General features: G+C 39.2%; 1 protein-coding gene across 9 annotated transcripts in view; it reads right to left on the bottom strand.

The window, feature by feature from the left end:
• FAM13C (family with sequence similarity 13 member C) overlaps positions 1 to 19344 on the bottom strand; it is a 125953-nt gene that overhangs the window by 66246 nt on the left and 40363 nt on the right. For 3 of the 9 annotated variants that reach the window (XM_045841818.1, XM_045841820.1, XM_045841819.1), the window contains one exon: positions 13192 to 13310. In XM_045841818.1, coding sequence (XP_045697774.1) covers positions 13192 to 13310 — 119 coding nt within the window. Of the gene's footprint in view, positions 1 to 13191; positions 13311 to 16350; positions 16419 to 17786; positions 17891 to 18345; positions 19252 to 19344 lie in introns of those variants that run through there. The other 6 variants (XM_045841822.1, XM_045841824.1, XM_045841823.1 and 3 more) reach the window with 5 other exon arrangements.

The following is a 19344-nucleotide window of genomic DNA, read 5'->3' as shown; positions in this document are numbered from 1 at the left end:
AAGACAGTACAAAGAAAAAATTGTAGGCCAATATCCCTGATGAACATAGATGCAAAATCTTCAAAGAAAATACATATTAACAAACCAAATTCAGCAGTACATTGAAAAGATCATACACTAAGATAAAATGAGATTTATTCCTGGGATGCAAGGTTGGTAAATTTCCACAAATCAATTAACATGATACCCCCTATACACAAAATGAAAATCATATTATCATATCTCAGATGCAGAAAAAGTATTTGACAAAATCCAGCACCCATTTATGAAAAAATACTCTCAGCAAAGTGGGAATAGAGGGAATACACTTCAACATGATAAAAACTATACATAACAAATCACCAGTCAACAACATACTCAACAGAGAAAAACTGAAAATATTTTGCTTAACATCAGGAACAACTTCTGACAAACATGGAGGCATAAGTAGATACACTTTGCCTCCTCACACAACCAAAAGAAGGACAACAACAAATTTAAAAAGAAAAACAATCAGAACTGCCCGAAAAGCGAACTGTATGGAAGTCCAATAAACAAGGAGCTAAAGAAGAAACATTCATCCAGACTGGTAGGAGGGGCAAAGATGGGCAGCTGAGCAGAGAAGACTCAGGGCCAGGTGGCCACTGGAGCACTGGGTGGTCCCACATTTGCATGTGGATAAACACGGAGGAACAACTGGGTAGCGAGACAGACCACACAACCCAGGGTTCCACAGCATGGGGAAATAAAGCCTGAAAACCTGACTGAAAAAACTGGGGGGTTGTAGTGGTGGGAAAAACTCCCAGCCTCACAGGAGAGTTCATTTGAGAGACCCACAGGGTCCTAGGAGTTACAAAAACCCACCAACCTGGGAATCACCAAAAGGGCTGAATTTGCTTGTGGGTAGTGGGGGAAGTGAGTGAAAACCAGCAGAGAATGGAGCAAGCCACACTGTTCCCTCTCTGACCCCTCCCCGACATACAAAACCACAATGCATCAACGTGGGTTACCCCACCCTGGTGAATACCTGAGGCTCCGCCCCTTACTATGTAACAGGTGGGCCAAGACAAAAAAAAAATGGCCCAAATAAAAAGAAATGATCAAAGCTCCAAAAATAGAAATAAGCTACAAAGAGATAGCCAACCTATCAGACGCAGAGTTCAAAACACTTGGTAATCAGGATGCTCACAGAAATGGTTGAGTATGGTCACAAAATAGAGAAAGAAGTGAAGGCTATGCAAAGAGAAATAAAGGAAAATGTACAGGAAACCAACAGTAAAGGGAATGAAACTGGGCCTCAGATCAATGGTTTGGAACAAAAGGGAGAAATACACATTCAACCAGAAGAGAATGAAGAAACAAGAATTCAAAACAATGAGGAGAGGCTTAGGATCCTCCAGGACAACTTTAAACGTTCCAACATCTAAACCATAGGGATGCCAGGAGGAGAAGATGAAGAGCAAGAAAAGGAAAACTTATTTGAAAACACAATGAAAGAGAACTTCCCCAATCTGGCAAAGGAAATAGACTTCCAGGAAGTCCAGAAAGCCCAGAGAGTCCCAAAGAAGTTGGACCCAAGGAAACACATCAAAGCACATCATAATTACATTGCCCAAGATTAAACATAAGGAGAGAACCTTAAAAGCAACAAGAGAAAAGGAGATAGTTACCTACAAAGGAGTTCCCATAAGACTATCAGCTGATTTCTTACAGGCAAGAAGGGGGTGGAAAGAAGTATTCGAAGTTATGAAAGGCAAGGACCTACATCCAAGATTACTCTATCCAGCAAAGCTATCATTTAGAATCAAAAGGTAGAAAAAGTGCTTCCCAGATAAGGTCAAGTTAAAGGAGTTCATCATTAAAGGGAGTTATCTAAGAAAAAGAAGAAGATCAAAAATACAAACAGTAAAATGACAACAAACACAACTATCAACAACGAAACTAAAAAAACAAAAATGAACTAAGCAAACAACTAGAACAGAAACAGAATCACAGAGATAGAGATCACATGGAGGGTAATCAGTGGGGAGGGAGAGTGGGACAAATGGGGGGAAAGGTATAGGGAATAAATAAGGTACAAAATAAAGTACAGGAAATAAGGTACAGGTACAAAATAGAGTGGGGAGGTTAAGAATAATATGGGAAATGGAGAAGCCAAAGAACTTTAATGTATAACCCTTGGACATGAACTAAGGTGGGGGAATGATGGTGGGAGGGGATACAGGGGGAGGGGAATAAAGGAGAGAAAAAATGGAACAATTGTAATAGCATAATCAATAAAATATATTTTAAAATAAAAAAATCAGGAAAAAAAGATCAGGAACAAGACAAGGATGTCTATTTTCAGCACTCTCATTCAGCATAGCACTGGAAGTCCCAGCCTCAGCAATCAGACAAAAAGAAATAAAAGATATCCAAACTGGAAAGAAAGAAAAACTGTCATTATTTACAATGACATAATACTGTATGTAAAGAATGCTAAAGGTTCCTCCAAAAAACTGCTAGAACTGATAAATGACTTCAGTAAAGTAGCAGAATACAAAATAAACATTCAGAAATTCATTACACTAATAATGAACTATCAGAAAGGAAAACTAAGAAATCCCATTTATATTTGTCTCAAAAAAAACAACAACACTATGAATAAATTTAACCAAGGAGGTAAAAGACCTGTAGTCAGAAAATGGTAAGACACGAAAAAAAACTAAAAGTACACAGACAAGAAGCATATACTGTGCTCACAGATATAAAAAATTAATATTGTTAAAATGTCCATACTACCCAAGTCAATCCATGGATTCAACATGATTATTACCAAGACAACAATGATGCTTTTCACAGAACTGGAACGCATAATCCAAAAATTTATATGGAACCACAAAGACCCTACACAGCCACAGCAATCTTGAATAAGAAGAACAAAGTAGGAGGTATCATTCTACCTGATGCCAATTTATACTACAAGACTACAGTATTCAAAACAGCATGATACTGGCATAAAAATAGACATATAGATCAATGAAACACAATAGACAGCCCAGAAATAAACATACACCCATATGGTCAATTAATGTTTGACAAAGGAGGCAAGAGCATACAATGGTATAAAAACAGTCTATTCAATAAATCATGTCAGAAAAATTAGAGATACTAGCAAAATAATAAAACTAGACCACCTTCTTACATCATATGCCAGAATAAACTCAAAATAAATTAAAGACTTAAATATAAGACTCAAAACCGTATAACTCCTAGAAGAAAACACAGGCAGTAAAAACTGACATTTGTTTAGCAGTATTTTTCTGATATAACTCCTTGGGCAAGGGAAACAGAAAAAAGATTAAAATGGGACTACATCAAACTAAAAAGTTTTTTTGTACAGCAAAGGAAACCACCGACAAAAAAAAAAGACACACCTACAGAATTTGAGAAGATATTCGCTAAATGACACATTTGATAAGGTATTAATGTCCCGAATTTATAAAGGACTCATGCTATTCAACACCAAAAAAAAAAAATCCAATTAAAGAATGGGCAGACCTGAATAGACACTTCTTCAAAGAAGACTTACAGATGGCCAATAAACATATGAAAAGAGGCTTATTGTAACTAATCAAAGAAATGCAAATGAAAACCACAATGAGATATCACCTCACACCTGCAGAATGGTAGCATCAATAAATCCACAAAAAAAAAACAAGTGTTGGCTGGCATGTAGAGAAAAGAGAACCCTCATGCACTGTTAAAGAACAAAATAAAAACACAAAAAAAATGAAACAGACTCATAGATACAGAGAACTAACTGATGGTTGCCAGACAGGAGAAGCATCTGGGGCCTGGGTAGAAATGTGAAGGGAGTAAGAACAAATTGGTAGTTACAAAAACAGTCACAGAGGTGTAAAGTACAGCATAAGGAATATAGTCAATAATATTGTAATAACAATATCACTGTAATAATAATATTTATAATAATAGTAACCACATTATTACAATATAGAATGGTGCCAAGTGGGTACTGGAAATCCTGGAGGGAATGCCTTGTACAGTATATGATTGTCTAACCACTATGCTGTACACCTGAAACTCATATGAAATATTTTTAAATACCCCTATCATTTCAAAAATATTTTTAAATGATTCTTCCAATAGTATCCAAAAATATAAATCATGGAAGTAACCAAAGTACCCAATAATTTGGAATTAGCTAAATAAATAATGGTATATACACAGAATGGAATATTTCACAGCCATTAATATTTAAGACTACTTTAGAATATAGAAAAATGTAATAATTAAATGGAACAAAAAATTTACACAGAAGTGTGTCTCTAAGATTTCATACGTATGAAAAAATTTATATATATATGAAAATTATATATATAAAAAAATCAAAAAGTTTTTATCTAGCATCGGTTAAGGATAAAAGAACAAAATCTCTATTTTGTTCTTTTAGGGGGTGGGTTGGAGCTATGTCTCTATACAGGCTCCAGCACAAATAATTCCCCTTTTTCATTACAAAATCTTTTATTTCAAAATGATAAGCATGTAATTCTGTAACATAACAATATCACACTCAAGCACACCATATGACATTTTAGGTGAATTGATCAAATTAAAACTATAAATTATTTCACCCATATTATTACCCTACCAACCACACTCAAGAAGGTGTTACCTCTGCCAGACCCTGTATATGATGTCTGAGTGTGTGTGTAGTATTTAACATAAGTCTTGAAAAGGGGCAACCTGTTGGTGAATAAATACTATGACCGATGCATGGAGTAGCCATCACCTCCTTGGGAAGATGAAGAGCATGTTGAAGAATAGCCGCAATCTCATGGCCTCAAGAACACTGAACACTTAACAAGCTGGTTAACATTCTAAATTAGATTTAAGTTTATATACATTCTGACTCCTATAAGTCATTATTGAAATTTCTCTCAAAATTATTCCAATTTAGGCTAAGAAGCTTTCCAACATGTTGAGATAGCAAGAACAAAGTTTTTTGTTCAATCTTCTAGAAATCTTATTTCTGACATGCACAGCCATCTCATCACTACAATTTGTAAAACATAGTTCCTATAGAAAATTGTAAGTCATGCCATCTGTTGAGCACATAAGGGTGGATAGATATAACCTAGGTCCTATATCCTCCAAGGCCACCCGATCTAGTGTGAGGGAGGACTGATAAACAGAAGAACATGATAATAATGTGGTGAATATAGTGAGAGGGAGATGTTTAGGGAATGGTCAATGTCCAACCATGGGCTGAGAAAGAGGAGAAAGTGGGGGCTTTAAAAAAATCATATGTTATTTCAAAAATATATATGGAACCATTAATGACCCTGAATAGCTGCAGGAATATTGAGAAAGAAGAACAAAGTAGGAGGGATCACAATACCTGACATCAAACTACATTACAACTCCACTGGAATCAAAACAGCCTGTACTGTCATAAGAACAAATACATAGATCAATGGAACAGAATAGAACCCAGAAATAAACCCAAGTCTCTATGGTCAATTAATAGTGGACAAAGGGGGCAGAGGCATAAAATGGAGTAAAAATAGCCTCTTCAACAAATGGTGTTGGGAGATCAGGACAGCTACATGCAAAAAAATGAAACTTGACTACCAACTTATACCATACACAAAAATAAACTTAAAATAGACAAAAGACAAGTATAAGTCATGATACCATAAAAGTCCTAGAGGAGAAGATAGGCAGGGAAATCTCAGATATCCCACGCAGTAATATTTCATTTATATGTCCCCTAGAGCAAGGGACATAAAGGAAAGAATAAACAAATGGGACTTCATCAAAACAAAAAGATTCTGCACTGCTAAAGAACATATCAGCAAAATGAAAAGGGAACCAACCGTATGGGGAAACACATTTGCCAATGATAACTCAGACAAGGGTTTGATCTCCAAAATATATAAAGAACTAACATGACTCCACTCCAACACAAATAACCCAATTAAAAAATGGGCAAAGGACCTGAACAGACCCTTCTCCATGGAGGACATACAGAGGGCCTAGAGGACATAGGAAAGGATGCTCAGCATCACCAGCCATCAGAGAGATGCAAATAAAACCACAATGAGATACCACTTCATACCAGTAAGAATGGCCATCGTAAACAAATCAACAAATAAGTGTTGGAGAGGTTGTGGAGAAAAGGGAACCCTAGTGCACTGTTGGTGGGAATGCAGACAGGTGCAGTCACTGTGGAAAACAGTATGGAATTTTCTCAGAAAACTAAAAATGGAACTACCTTTTGACCCAGCATTTCCACTGCTGGGATTATACCCTAAGAATCCTGAAACACCAATTCAAAAGAATCTATGCACCCCAATGTTCATTGTAGCATAATTTACAACAGCCTCATGCTGGAAGCAACCTAGGTGCCCATCAGTAAATGAGTGGCTCCAAAAACTTGGTACATTTACAAAATGGAATTTTATGTAGCAGAAAGGAAGAAGGAGCTCCTACCCTTTGTGACAGCATGGGTGGAACTGGAGAGCATTATGCTACGTGAAATAAGCCAGGCAGTGAAAGACAAATACCATATGATCTCACCTATAAGTGGAACCTAATCAACAAAACAAGCAAGCAAGCAAAATATAACCAGAGACACTGAAATAAAGAACAAACTGATGGTAACCAGAGGAGAGGAGAGACAGAAATAACAGGAAAAAGAAGAGAAAGGGTCGTCAAGGAACATTTATAAAGGACCCATGGACAAAGGCCAAAGAAGGGAAGGATTGAGGGTGGGAGGTGGGGGTAGGTGGGGAGGGAGAACATGGTGGCAAGAAAATGGAGACAACTGTACTTGTACAACAATAAAAAAAAATTGTGTGTTAGAGTATTTGTTATGGAAAATCCAATTTGTTCACCTTAGCCATAAAAGAGCTCACCAGCCTTATGATAAATCACCTATTTATTATTCACCTTATATATAAAGATTGCATCTTCAGAATGCATTCTGGTCTAACTTTATACTGTGGGACCTGCCTGAAATACATAGTGCTTCATACGAATTCAAACCCTAATGTCTCAAGAAGCTCCTTTCAGACACAGTTCTTTTTCACATCTGCATTGAAACAGTAACAACAACATCAACAAGCAAACTGCAATGGTAACAGTGGCTAGATCTCGGTGGTAAGATAAGAAATTTTTATGTTCTTGGAGTTTTCTGTTTTTTCCATATAACCATGTTTCACTTATTATTTTTAACGAGAGAATGTATGAGTTTCCCTTTTATCTGAATGCGTAATCACTATTCAATGAAAATGCTAACAATTTTTCAAGTGATCATAGATTCCAAAAATAAAAAATAAAAACAGGGTTTCATTTCCATAATAAACAAGTGTGGGCTCTTTTCCCATCCACAGTTCAACGCTTTGGTGTGGGATGTTTTTGTGCTCTATGTCAAGGAGGGGGAATTATTTTTATCTGTGACTGCAAGAGCTGGTATCATTGAGCTAAAGTCTTTCCATGTCTAATCCTTTAAACATCTAGGGTGTTGAACATTTTCAGTGTAAGAGCCAGAAAGGGCCTTAGAAATCATCGGACCCAAACTCCTGTTAGAGGGACTTAGGGATTTGAGGGAAGCGACCAGGGTCACCTGGTAGACACAGGAGCCTGTATTTAATTTGAATGTTTGTTTCATTCACCAGATTGTTTCTGCGCCCCTGGAGGTGAAGGCAGAGTGGGCAATGAAAGACAGCCCTCATGTAGCTCTCTTCCTATGTAGTAGACACAAAGTAAGCTAGGTCCCACCCATCACAGAGCCGTACACCAGGGAGTCTTAAACATTGTCAAGACAAGCTATTTTTTAAATCTCTACCCTATTCCCTGGTCTTCCCCCTCACCCCCACAAAAAAAAAAAAGAAAAAAAGAAAAGAAACCTTAAGAGCACACTAATGAGAAAGAACATGCTGACAACAGGCAGAACTCCGACTCTGGTTCAGCCCAAGAAGGCAGACCTTGTTTCCTGTATTACTAAAAAACCTCCCAGTGCTCACTCTCTTCCTCCTCCTTTCTCTTTTTAGCAGAACTCATTAAGACTCTGCTTACTTCTGTGAAAACAGTTAAATGTGAAACAACTGGCTATTAAACACACATACAAGTTGTCTATCTCAAAAACAAAAGATGAAAGAATGTATCCCCCATGGAAAAGTGGCTGCCAACAAAACTTCCTCTTTTCATAGAGCAACAAAGCTTTTCCTTTCATGTGGAATGTCACAAAAATAGTCAAAGTCATCAAAGGCCATTATCCTCATTAATACCCCAACCTTCAACCCCCTCTAACTGGGGACTTCTAGATGAAGAGGCTAATGAACTTCAATTCGCAAATGTAACCACTGCCTTAATTAGCAGTAACACAATGCTATAGAATAGCTCCTGTTTATGCGGACAAAGTCTTTAACAACATTAAAGGTTTAATGCTGTCATAAATTTTAATACAACAGTTTAAACACAAGTGAGTTAATCACTCTCAAAAGTAAATTTACTTAGCTGGGTAAAAAGTTCCTGACTTCATTAGTATTCTCTTACATTTGTAAATTCCCCTTTGTCCTTTCTGAGGGTTCACAGTATTGGCATTGGCCTTAGCTATAAAAATCAATCAAATTGATACATATTCATTAAGTGGCTGCCCCAAACAGATTGCTGGTGCTTGTCTTGGTTCTATTACAAAGGGAGTGAAGGATTAAGTGAATCACAGCCTCACTGGGCATCAAACTAGAAAATGAGAAGGTTGTATTAAATGATTGCTAAGTTTTCACTCTTGTTCTAACTAAATGCAGTTCTATAATTATACATGTTTTGAAAAGCACCAGGTACTGAGGAGCATGCCAGAGTAGTGTACTACGTAGCCCCGCCGCTCAGAAGTACTGAAAATCCAAGTTAAAACATACACACACCATCTTGGAAAAGGAGGCATTAAGACAGTATCAGCCATCGCCAATATTAGGGCTCAGCTCCCAGCAGCTAGAGTCCCCAGGAGGAGCAGTAGCTCGGGAGAAAAGGAGTGAGACAAGTATTATAAACCAAATGCCTGTAGGAGCCAGGCAAAGACCATAAATAGACGGGCAGATTTGGGTGGGAACTGTGAAAAAATAGAGCACTGCTCCTTGGCTCCAACTAATTGTTGCCTTGTAGGGATGGAGGCTCTGGGTTATCTCATCTTCAGGTTTTTCAAGAGAATGCCGGAAGTCTGTAAAACCTGATTTTTAAATATTGAATCAGAACATTATAAAACACTGTACAAGCCAAATATATTTTCACCCTAGACATACCTACAGTACACTAAGTTTAATTAAGACCTCTGAGGTAGAACACTGTACTGCTAAGGAAGGTAACAGAGGGGTGAGGAGGGTGCGGTGAGATGAGGGATGCAGAGAAAGAGGACGCAGGGGCAGCAGTGACTGGTGAGGATGGTTCTGTGGGAATCCAAAACAAGAAGCACACTTGAAGGAGGAAGAGGCTAGGACAGTTGTTCCAAACCTTTTTGGGGAGCTTGAGTACCATTTGAGACTCTGATAGGGATGTCCAACCTTTTGGTGTCTCTGGGCCACACTGGAAGAAGAAGCATTGTCTTGGACCACACATTAAATACACAAACACTAAGGAAAATTGATGAGCAAACAAAAAGGTTTTAAGTAAATTTACAGTTTTGCGCTGGGCCCGATTCATAGCCATCCTAAGCCGCATACAGCCCACAGGCCATGGGTAGGTCACCCCCTCTTCCCTGGAAAAATAAATGTATATGCAGTAAGCAGGGTAATGGTCCCCCAAAGATGTCCATGTCTGCATCCCTTGCCCCCTCCCTTACCTTACATAACAAAAACCATTTTACAGATATGATTAAATAAGGACTTTGAGATGTGGAGATGAGCAAGGCTTATGTGATTCGGCCCATTCGCATGAATACTTAGAAAACAGAAAATCTTTCCCAGTCATGCTCAGAGAGACACTATGTTGCTAGCTTTAAAAATGGAACAGAGGCCATGAACCAAGCAATGAAGGCAGAGTCTGAAAACCGGAAAAGGCACAGAAATGGACTAATTCTCCCCTGGAGCCTCCGGAAAGAATGCAGGACTGCTCAAACCTGGACTCTTCAGCCCAGTGAGATGCATTTTGGAGGCCTAGACTATAGAATTATAAGATTATACATCCGTGTTTTTTTAAGCCACAGGTTTGTGCTCATTTTGTTACAACGGCTTCTGAAAACCAATATAATGTACATATATTCAAACTTTGGCAAAAACATTCATAGTCCTCCTGGAAGCTCAGCCACAGAGAAAAATAAAGGCTTTTTGTGCTAGAAAGAGCTGATGATGCAAATGCTCTGAGAGCTGAAACTATGACGCTATTCCTATTTGGCACGTATGGAAAAATCAATGCCAACACCGTAACACAGTCCACTCCAAAACCTCACGTCTGCAGGGATGGATTCACTCCCTGAAGACTAATCCTTCAAGTCTCGTTTAAATGAAACGTGAGATGTTTGTCACTCACTTGACTGCTCCTTGCTACAGAAAGATGCTTCTTCCCTTTCTCAAATTGTTTATTGCTAATAACATTCTCTCTCGATCCCCAAGAAGGTGGCATTTTACACCTGCTGAGATTGACTCTGGCTTCTTCCCTTACCTTGAGCCAGACCTAAGTCATACGTGTTCTGTTACAGTATCATGTCTCTATCAGGATTTTATTGGGCATGATATGCCTGAACCCTGCCACATGCTGACGTACAACGGAAGACCAAGGTTATCAGGAATGCGAGCTACCTGACTCAAAGTTGTTTTTAGCCTCGGATCTCATTTCACCAGTTCATCAAGTTTCATAATTCCTGCAATATTTTGAGATTTTTTTCAAGTACCATTAGAATGTCTCTGGGTGACACCACCACGGTTGTGACAAATGACTGTAGATTAAAGGTTACCAGCCTAGTCTAAATACTAAGTCTAAGAATTACAAGCCTAACTTGGCCTAACATGGCTCCCGATGTGCAACTGGCTCCCAGATCCTGTGATTGCCAAACCTGGTGCACGGAATTTCTAGAATGTGCTAGACCCTGCGAAAGTACAGCATGGAGGCTAAGCCGGGGTGGGGGGTGGGAGGTAGAGGGATACAAGAACAACAAGGTAGGTGGGGTCCTGCAGAGACTTACTTAGGTATACAGGAAGAGAGATCAGGTCTGTTTTTGCAAAAGGTGGCCAATCTGTTGGGAAGACAAGCCTGACTGAATGAGAAACCTTGTGTCTGGTTCCTTTTCCAGACATGCAGAGGAGACCTAGTAACCACCTAAATGTTACACAGACTGTCGTGTGTATGTGCATCCCTTTTCTCTGAAAAACAGTGCCACACATCTTTGGGAATCTGAATAAGACTGCAATTCCTACCCCCAAAGGTAAGAGTTCCTGCCAAAAGGTATGTGTTTCCTCATAGGGAGGGTCTCTAATTCAATATTCTTGGTCTCCCTAGTCACGTGTGAACAATACCCACATGTAATCCTATTACATTTCTAACTTGCCCTCTAGTGACAGTGACATCCCTACTCACCTTCCCCACCATTCAGGAGATAGAAAGTAGTTTTAAGTTTACCAAAATTCAGGCATTTTTGAGAAGGTTAATTGCTAATGCCATTTTTCCCTCATCAGCCTCTGTGAATATCCATCCCAAAGAGCCACCATACCTTCCATACATAAATAAGAATGATGTAGCCCTGGCCGAGTGGCTCAGTTGGCTGGAGTACCATCCCATGCACCAAAAGGTTGTGGGTTCAATCCTTAGTCCAGTCTCATACCTATGTTGTGGGTTCAATTCCCAGTCATGGTGCAAATGGGAGATTACAAATCAACATTTCTCACATCTATGTTTCTCTCTGTCTCGCTCCCTTCCTCTCTCTAAAATCAATAAACATATCCTCGGGTAAGGATTTAAAAAAGAAAAAATTATTTAGTTTTTTTCTTTATTTGTTGTTTTGTTTTTTTGTTTGTTTGTTTTTACTTTTTTTGAAACATGAATGGAAATACAGTTGGCCTTATTCATGATGAGAGAAGCAGTCCCCAGTCTGGTCAGGGGAGATAGGGTCACTGCCTAAATTGGCTCTAGTCAGCCTAAAATAGCTTTATTACAATAAAGCCTCAAATAGCAAGGAGAGTGTCCTGATCATCAGAGAAATAACAAGGTTGAATCTTACCCCACCAGAGGTCAAGTGAGAATAAACAGACAAGAGATGGCAACTTGTCAAGAGAGTGATAAATTGTGACCATAAATCCAATCAGATAGCGGAATATCTCACTCCGGGGTCCCCTCTAACCCTTTGGAATTCTGTGATTCTAAATTTAGGACATTGGATATTTTAAAGCACAATTACATAGCATAATCTCCTCTGTAGTTGTTGATTTATTTAGACTCTGCAACCTTAGAAAAAATTGCTAAAGGTCATGCTCAGAAGCACAGAACTCTTTCCACTGAGTCAGGGCTACAATTACACTGTACACAAGATCCTAAAAAGACAGCTGACACAACTAGTGGTTGAATTCTTCCTTCTGTTTATTTCCAGCAGAGACTTTCCATAGACAGCTGTAATGCCAGGCTCGCATCAGAACGCCATGCCAACCTTGCTGCAGACAGCTCTTTATCCATGCCCTTGCCCTCAAGTCACGCTATCTCCAGCCTGGGGCTACTTCAGGGCCTCAGGACACCACTAGGATGGGCACAGAAGCCACACCTGCTATGCCATAGACAGACATTTGTAGGTTCAAATTCTGGCTCAGTTTATTTCCCTTGTGCAACATCAGGTGAATGCCTTACTGTCTCCCAGCCTCAGGTTTTTCCTCCATAAAATGGGGCTATGAGGATGTGGTGAAGGTTATTATATAATCATACATAAAAAGCAACTGGCTGATGTCTATACCGCCATCACTATCATTATCACAGAGGAAAACCTAACCATTTCTCTCCAAGGGCAGCATTATCTCTACTTCTCTCTGAGACTTAAGGCTGGTAATCTTCAAACTAAAGATGAGACAGTAGGTTATTTACATCTCTCAAACTCAGACTCAATGATACTCTTTCTAGGCCCCATTAAGCAGATTCTTAGGCTACAAGGAATGCCAACAAACATCAGAATACCTAGATTCTTGTGTGGGTGTGACAAGCACCAGGGAATGAACCCCAGGCACAGCAAAGGCCCACCTTGGTTGAAGCCACACTGGTTCCTGGCCCCTGAACGGGTGGTTTTGTGGACTCTCATGAGCTGGCGTTCCTGCTCTCCCCCGACATTCCGACTGGCTGGGCGCCACATGCTCTGTCTCCTGTAAGAAGAAACAGCAAAAGCAGATGAGCTGTCAGCAGCCATCAGTTTCACAGCGTTCTTCGCTGGCTGGTAGGTCTCAGGGCAGCAGAGCAGCAATACACAGCACCCTCTACCAAACGGCAGTGGGGGAGGGGGCCAAGGAGTGCCCTGAAGTTTAAAAAGCCTGCTTCTATCTGTCAGTTGCTGTAAGATAACAGAAGAAAGAAAAATAAATAATAAAAAAAACCTGATGTTCAAAACATATGATATAGCCATACTGTAAAAATGTTACTATATTAAAAATGGTGTTATAAAAGCATATTTAATGACTAAGTTTAAAAATATAATTTCTAGAATAGTTTTGGTATGGGATCATTTTTGCAAAAACAAATATATGAGTGAATGTTCACACACACGCACGCACACACATAGAGCTTGGGATATGTAAACCAAAATCTTAACGGTGAATGACTATAAGATGGCTTTTCTGTTTCATGGATGGGGGAAATTTACCTACAATTTTCACAATAAAGATATGTTATTCCTGAAATAAAGAAGATTTAAATTAATCTGAAATCATTTTTATAAATTCTAAATCCCAAACATGTTTTATCTCTTGATTGATCTCTCCTCTTTCTCCCCCTTCCCCCATACACACACACACTATTAGCTACATTGCATCCAAAGATATTGCTACATTGGTCATCCTATGATGTAATCTACTAATTTACAAAACCCCATGATACTAAACTCTCTAGAGAATATCATAAACACAACCAACTTTAAAGGAGCGTAGATTCAATACCAAGATACATGCATCAAAAATGAAAGATCTACATATGTTCAGCAGTTGAACCACTGCAGTCTCTGGGCCACATCCCAGTTTCACATAAAAGGGTTCTATTTGTAGACACTAGTTCCCTAGACTTAGTAGCTGCTGTGAAAAATTCTACAGCTTCCCAAATACTGGCTAGCCCCAAACAACAGTTTTCAAGTGAGATAAACTCTGCTTGCTACTTGCTGAGTAGGCCTCAGTTTTCTTGCCTGTAAAATGGGGATGATATGCCAACCTCACAGGTTGTCGAGCGAGACCTTATTTGAGCCCTGTTCATTGCCTGCCAACTGGATGTGTACAGTAGATGGGAGCTCTTGATGATGATAGTAATCCTTTTATAACACCCCCCTGAAGCTTAATATTCTGAAACTAGTGTTAAGGATGATTTCAGCAAAAGAAAACCTATTTTTGTGGCGGAATGCTTATTTCAGGTTTCTAGACAATAATGACATTATTTTAAACATCATATTTAGAAGCCTTAATACATGTAGGCCTAAAGAAATGGCCCATTTAATTTCTAAAGTGTTTTAACAAAAAATTACCACTTTGTTAAAACTTTAGCTTTTTAGGAAAGAGTAGTGTGTTTTCGTTGGTTGTTTAAATTTTCAAAGACAGTATTTCATCTAACCCTTTGAACCCACAGGAGGTTGAGAAGTGCAAGAGACCACAAACTCCTGGACTCCCCCAGGTTTTCCTGTGTATTTCAGAGATTAACAAGAGGGGGTCTGGAGAAGTGCTGCCTTCATCTGCTCACGTCAGAGACCTCAAAGCATGGCGGAAAGAGAACTCTTCCCTAGTATGTGTGACTGAGGAGTGTTGGGGGACCGCTGACAGTCAAGTCCCTGATTCAAGTGAAGGAACACATGGTATTGTCAGCTATGCTGCTTCTGCCCACCTAGATTTGAAAACTTAGAGATGGGACAGAGACTTGTAGAAGTAGTAAAGCGTTTGGTGTAAGTCATCCTGAACACTAACCAACAGAGTAGACACTGATGCAAAAATCTAAGCTTCACTGTAATGCTGCCCTTTGCAGTGACAAAATGTTAGGTTGACCTCCAAAGTGCCAGTCTCCAAGCCCCCCTGAGATCTGAACCCAAGTTCAGCCTCTCTCAGAAAATTCCAAATGGGTTCTTCCTTCCAAAGCTCCTATGAGTTTGAAAGCTCTTGCGTTCATAAAAAAAAATAAATAAGTAAATATTTTAAGTTTAATCCCTTCCTCTCCTTATCTCTTCATGGACTATTCCTGTGTCAGTTAATAGCCCCAGCAAAGCTCAAATAGGAATCAGTGAGCCTTCAGATGATTCTAACTCAGAGGCTACGCATCTTCCAGCTGAGGCCCCGGACAGCATGGAGCCCAGACAAGACCTCCCCTTTGTGCCCTCAGTGAACCCTGATTCACGAGAACCATGAGAGGTAGTAAATGATTACTGTTATTTTGAGTTTTAGGGTTATTTGTTACCCAGCTATAGTTAACTAACCTTTCCTATATTCTAAAATACCATCAATAATAAAAACCACCATCATTTTGATCAAATAATGGCTTTTAATTAAAAAATAATGCCACATTAAATGCACCCATCAGTTTTAAGGTGTAGTCAGCTATGAGAAAAGTGAAAGTATGAAAAGACGTGTGTTCACATCAAGAAACCACACAGCATGCCCCATGGAGCCAGCACGGTGCTGTGAGGGACACATCAACTCACTTCTCGAGGAGACACACACACAAAAAAGCAACTTCAGGAGTGTAATCTGGAAGACTCAGTAACCTCATAGAAAATAGGGCAGTGAACCACGATCCTTATTTGCCCTGGTTGTAAAAATAACTTTATGCTTTCCCTCAAAGAAAGAAGGCAAACAGTAAGGGAATACCATACCTATTGAATTAACAGAACAGTAGCTTTCAAGGGTATTGGGTTGCCAGTTACATTTATAAGGATATAAAGGAAAAATACAAAAGGAGAACAATAATAATCATATTTATCTGTTTCTGTAACAGTGATTTAGGCAGACACCTGAGAAAGCAGGGCCCTCCCTCTTGGTGAGCTCACATCTCTGCTCCAGCTGGGCTCCGCCCCCTGGCCAGGGACCAGGTGAACTAGGACTGCCAAAGAAAGTCCTTGCGGTACACAGTGTACTTGGAGATGAGTGAAAGTTAACATATCCCCCCTACCTCCCACCCCAAGGTGACACATCTGGACAAGATATAAAGAAAATATTTGATTACCTTTGCCCATTTAAGCTTCATTACATCTTTGTTCAGAATCTGCTGTAACACGCAGCTCATCAAAAATTCTAGAACATTAAAGCAGAGTGTTTATCTTGAAATAATTAAGATATATTTTTACCTTAAAAGTCATCTATAACATACCAAGGTTGTAGATAGTTAAGGGGGTTATACAGTGAATAAGACTTTTAAAGTCCTTTGTTTGACAGAGACTAAAGTATAAGGGGAAGGCTCAAACTGCTTACTTCTGTGTTAATGCATTTATCAAATGGACAGATCCCAGCTGATCAAGGGGAACTAGGAAAGGAGAAGCCAAGACCCTCTTTTCCTGCCACCTGGCCGGGTGGGCGCCTGTGAGAGAAGTCATCCTACATCTTCCCCTGCTACCAGCCATCCTCCTTTACCCTTTGCCTCAGTTCCTATAGGCCCCAAGCCCGGCCTCAGTGATTTGTTGGTTCCCTGCTATACACAGGAGCAATCAAAATGACTAAGCTTAGATATATTTCATAAGAAAGCTGTCCACAAATGTTATTGGGTTATTGTTTGATTCATAAGCAGAGGCTAGGATAGTATACGTGATGAAGAGAGAGAAGCTGTCTGTCTGTCATGCTGAGAAGCTCAAAACCCCCAGCAGAGTTAAGGAAAAATTTGCCCCTGAGCAGAAATGGTGAAATATATTTTGTCCTTGTTAGGATTTCAGAGAGTTCAGCTGTCTCTTGTAGAACTTGAGAGAATCTAGTTTTGATGCAACTGTGTGGCCACTGCCTTCAGGTTCTTTTAAGTTCCCCAATCTATACAAATGCAAGACCCAGAGAAAGAAAATAATTTTCCATCTTAATCCCAGTTCTTGACCATCTTCTCTAGCTTGCCCAAGTCAGAATGGGCCTCAAGGACAAATGCATCCTTAAAATCTTTCTTCCAAAATGTAGTTTCAGCCAAAACATTAACTTTTTTCATCTTACCTTGAGCCTTATCTGTGTTCATTTTATTCCAAAACTGATAAAATCTTTTCTTCAACTGCTGACTTAAATTTTTAATTAAATAGTTTTATAACTAATCACACCACTGCTAATAACAATAGCTTGCATTTATGAGAGCATGTTTCTTTCAAAGAGCTTCAATTACTACATGATTAATGCATCTGATGTATCCATAGTTTAGAAAAGCATATATATGCAGCTCTCAGAACAAACGAGGGCAAGTTTATAAATTTATTCATTCCTATATCACCCTAGTGCTCTTTTCACCTGAAACCTGCATATGTCTGTAAAAGTGACTGAAAGTCCTTTTGAATTTGGAAATCTTGAAGGCCTTTACCCCTCATTAAAATAACTATTGGATTATCACATTCATTTAATAATTGTAAGAAAGGAGGCACTGGGAAAGCTGAGTTAAATTTCCTTTTAAAATCGTGTGTCTGGTTATTATAGACATACCTTGAAATATTGCAGGTTCAGTTCCAAACCATTGCAATAAAGCAATTCATAACCTGTTTGCTGGTGGAAGGTCCTGCCTTCAATTTGCAAAAATGGTGCAACATCTGTGAAGCACAATGTAACAAATAATGCCTATATTTAAAATGTTCTGGTCCTTTAAGAAAAGGAAACCAAGAGAAATGTTTCTTCAGATCTATTTTTCAAATGCTGCCTGCCTACCTTAAGTCACTATTTCAACACAGAAATAAAATCCACACATATCCACAAATAGGATCTCCTATGATCCTATTTCTTTATCTGTGATACTGAGAGATCCCCCAATTTACTGACTGCTTACAGTTGTAAGTATTTCTAGTGGAAAATAGACATTCAAATTGTGGTGTTTATCTTTTCCACATTTCAAATCAAATAACATTCACTGACTGCCTGATCAATATCAGGCACTAAACCAGGCACCTTCAACCTATTATTTCCTCTTGTAAAATTACAAGGTGCATTTTCCTCTTTACCAGTTTTCCCCAGTGAGCATCAACAAGTGAAGACAAGACAGTGGACTTACCTAGGCCAAAGAGACTGTTTTTTATGCAAGAAATGCCTTCCTGAAGACCCTGCAAAATCTGACTAAGATTTATGTATTTTAAGATCGTTTCCATGACAGAAGACATTGGGTATTTCTTTTCACTTGCTAAAGTGGAAATATTTCAATAAAATAAACAGCTTATTATTCAGCAAACCTGAAGAGCTTAGGAATTATGCAGGTCTTATGAGGGGACTGCATTATTTCAAATTGTTTGCATTGAGAAATTTAATACTTTATAGTCAATATTTAATAGTCAATATTTAATTCAAAATTGCATAAAATAGGACTACACTGTATCCCTCAAGTAGCTGGAGAAGCCAGATCCTAACTCCCAATCTTAAAATCTAAGTTCAGAGTTCTTTGCACTATGTTTCAATATCCCAAGTTTACTATCATCAAATGGCAAAACTAAAAGTTTAGCAGAGTTTGATGCCCTTTATTCAAGGGAATTCAATCCATGGATTGGAGGAAATATAGTGGAGTGCCCTTCCCAAGGGATTTGGGGATTTCTGGAGTCTTTCACACTTCAATTTCCACACTGAAAAATCAGGAGTCTCTCACACCCCAATGTTCCACTCAAAAGGATTGGAACAAACAAACTCGAAGAGCTCAGACAAAAAACAAGTGGAGCTCCATCCAAGAGAGGCTTACCAGAGATCCCGGAGGCGGCCACAGAGGCAGCGAACCAAAAGGCTCCACTGGCACCTTCACCTGCATCTAGAAGCCGTCCCCGGAATCCTCAGCAGCTGTCTCTGGGGCCCATGTCATTGCCAAACGGTCAAATGAAAAAACTGAAACAATTTAGTAATGAGTTTGATGTCCTTTTTCAAGGGAAAATAATCCATGGACTGGGGGAGTGCGGGCCCATACAAGCAGTAGAGCGCTCCTCCCAAGGGATATTGGGCAAGAGTGAGTTTTATTTAGAAGTGGTGACACAGAAATAGGGCCTGATTGGCTGGGTGGCCAGGGACTTCCTTA

The sequence above is a fragment of the Phyllostomus hastatus genome, unplaced genomic scaffold, assembly GCF_019186645.2.
Source record: "Phyllostomus hastatus isolate PE091 unplaced genomic scaffold, TTU_PhHast_1.1 phas_contig_38, whole genome shotgun sequence".
Taxonomy (NCBI): domain Eukaryota; kingdom Metazoa; phylum Chordata; class Mammalia; order Chiroptera; family Phyllostomidae; genus Phyllostomus; species Phyllostomus hastatus.
This window is presented reverse-complemented; position numbering and strand designations above follow the sequence as displayed.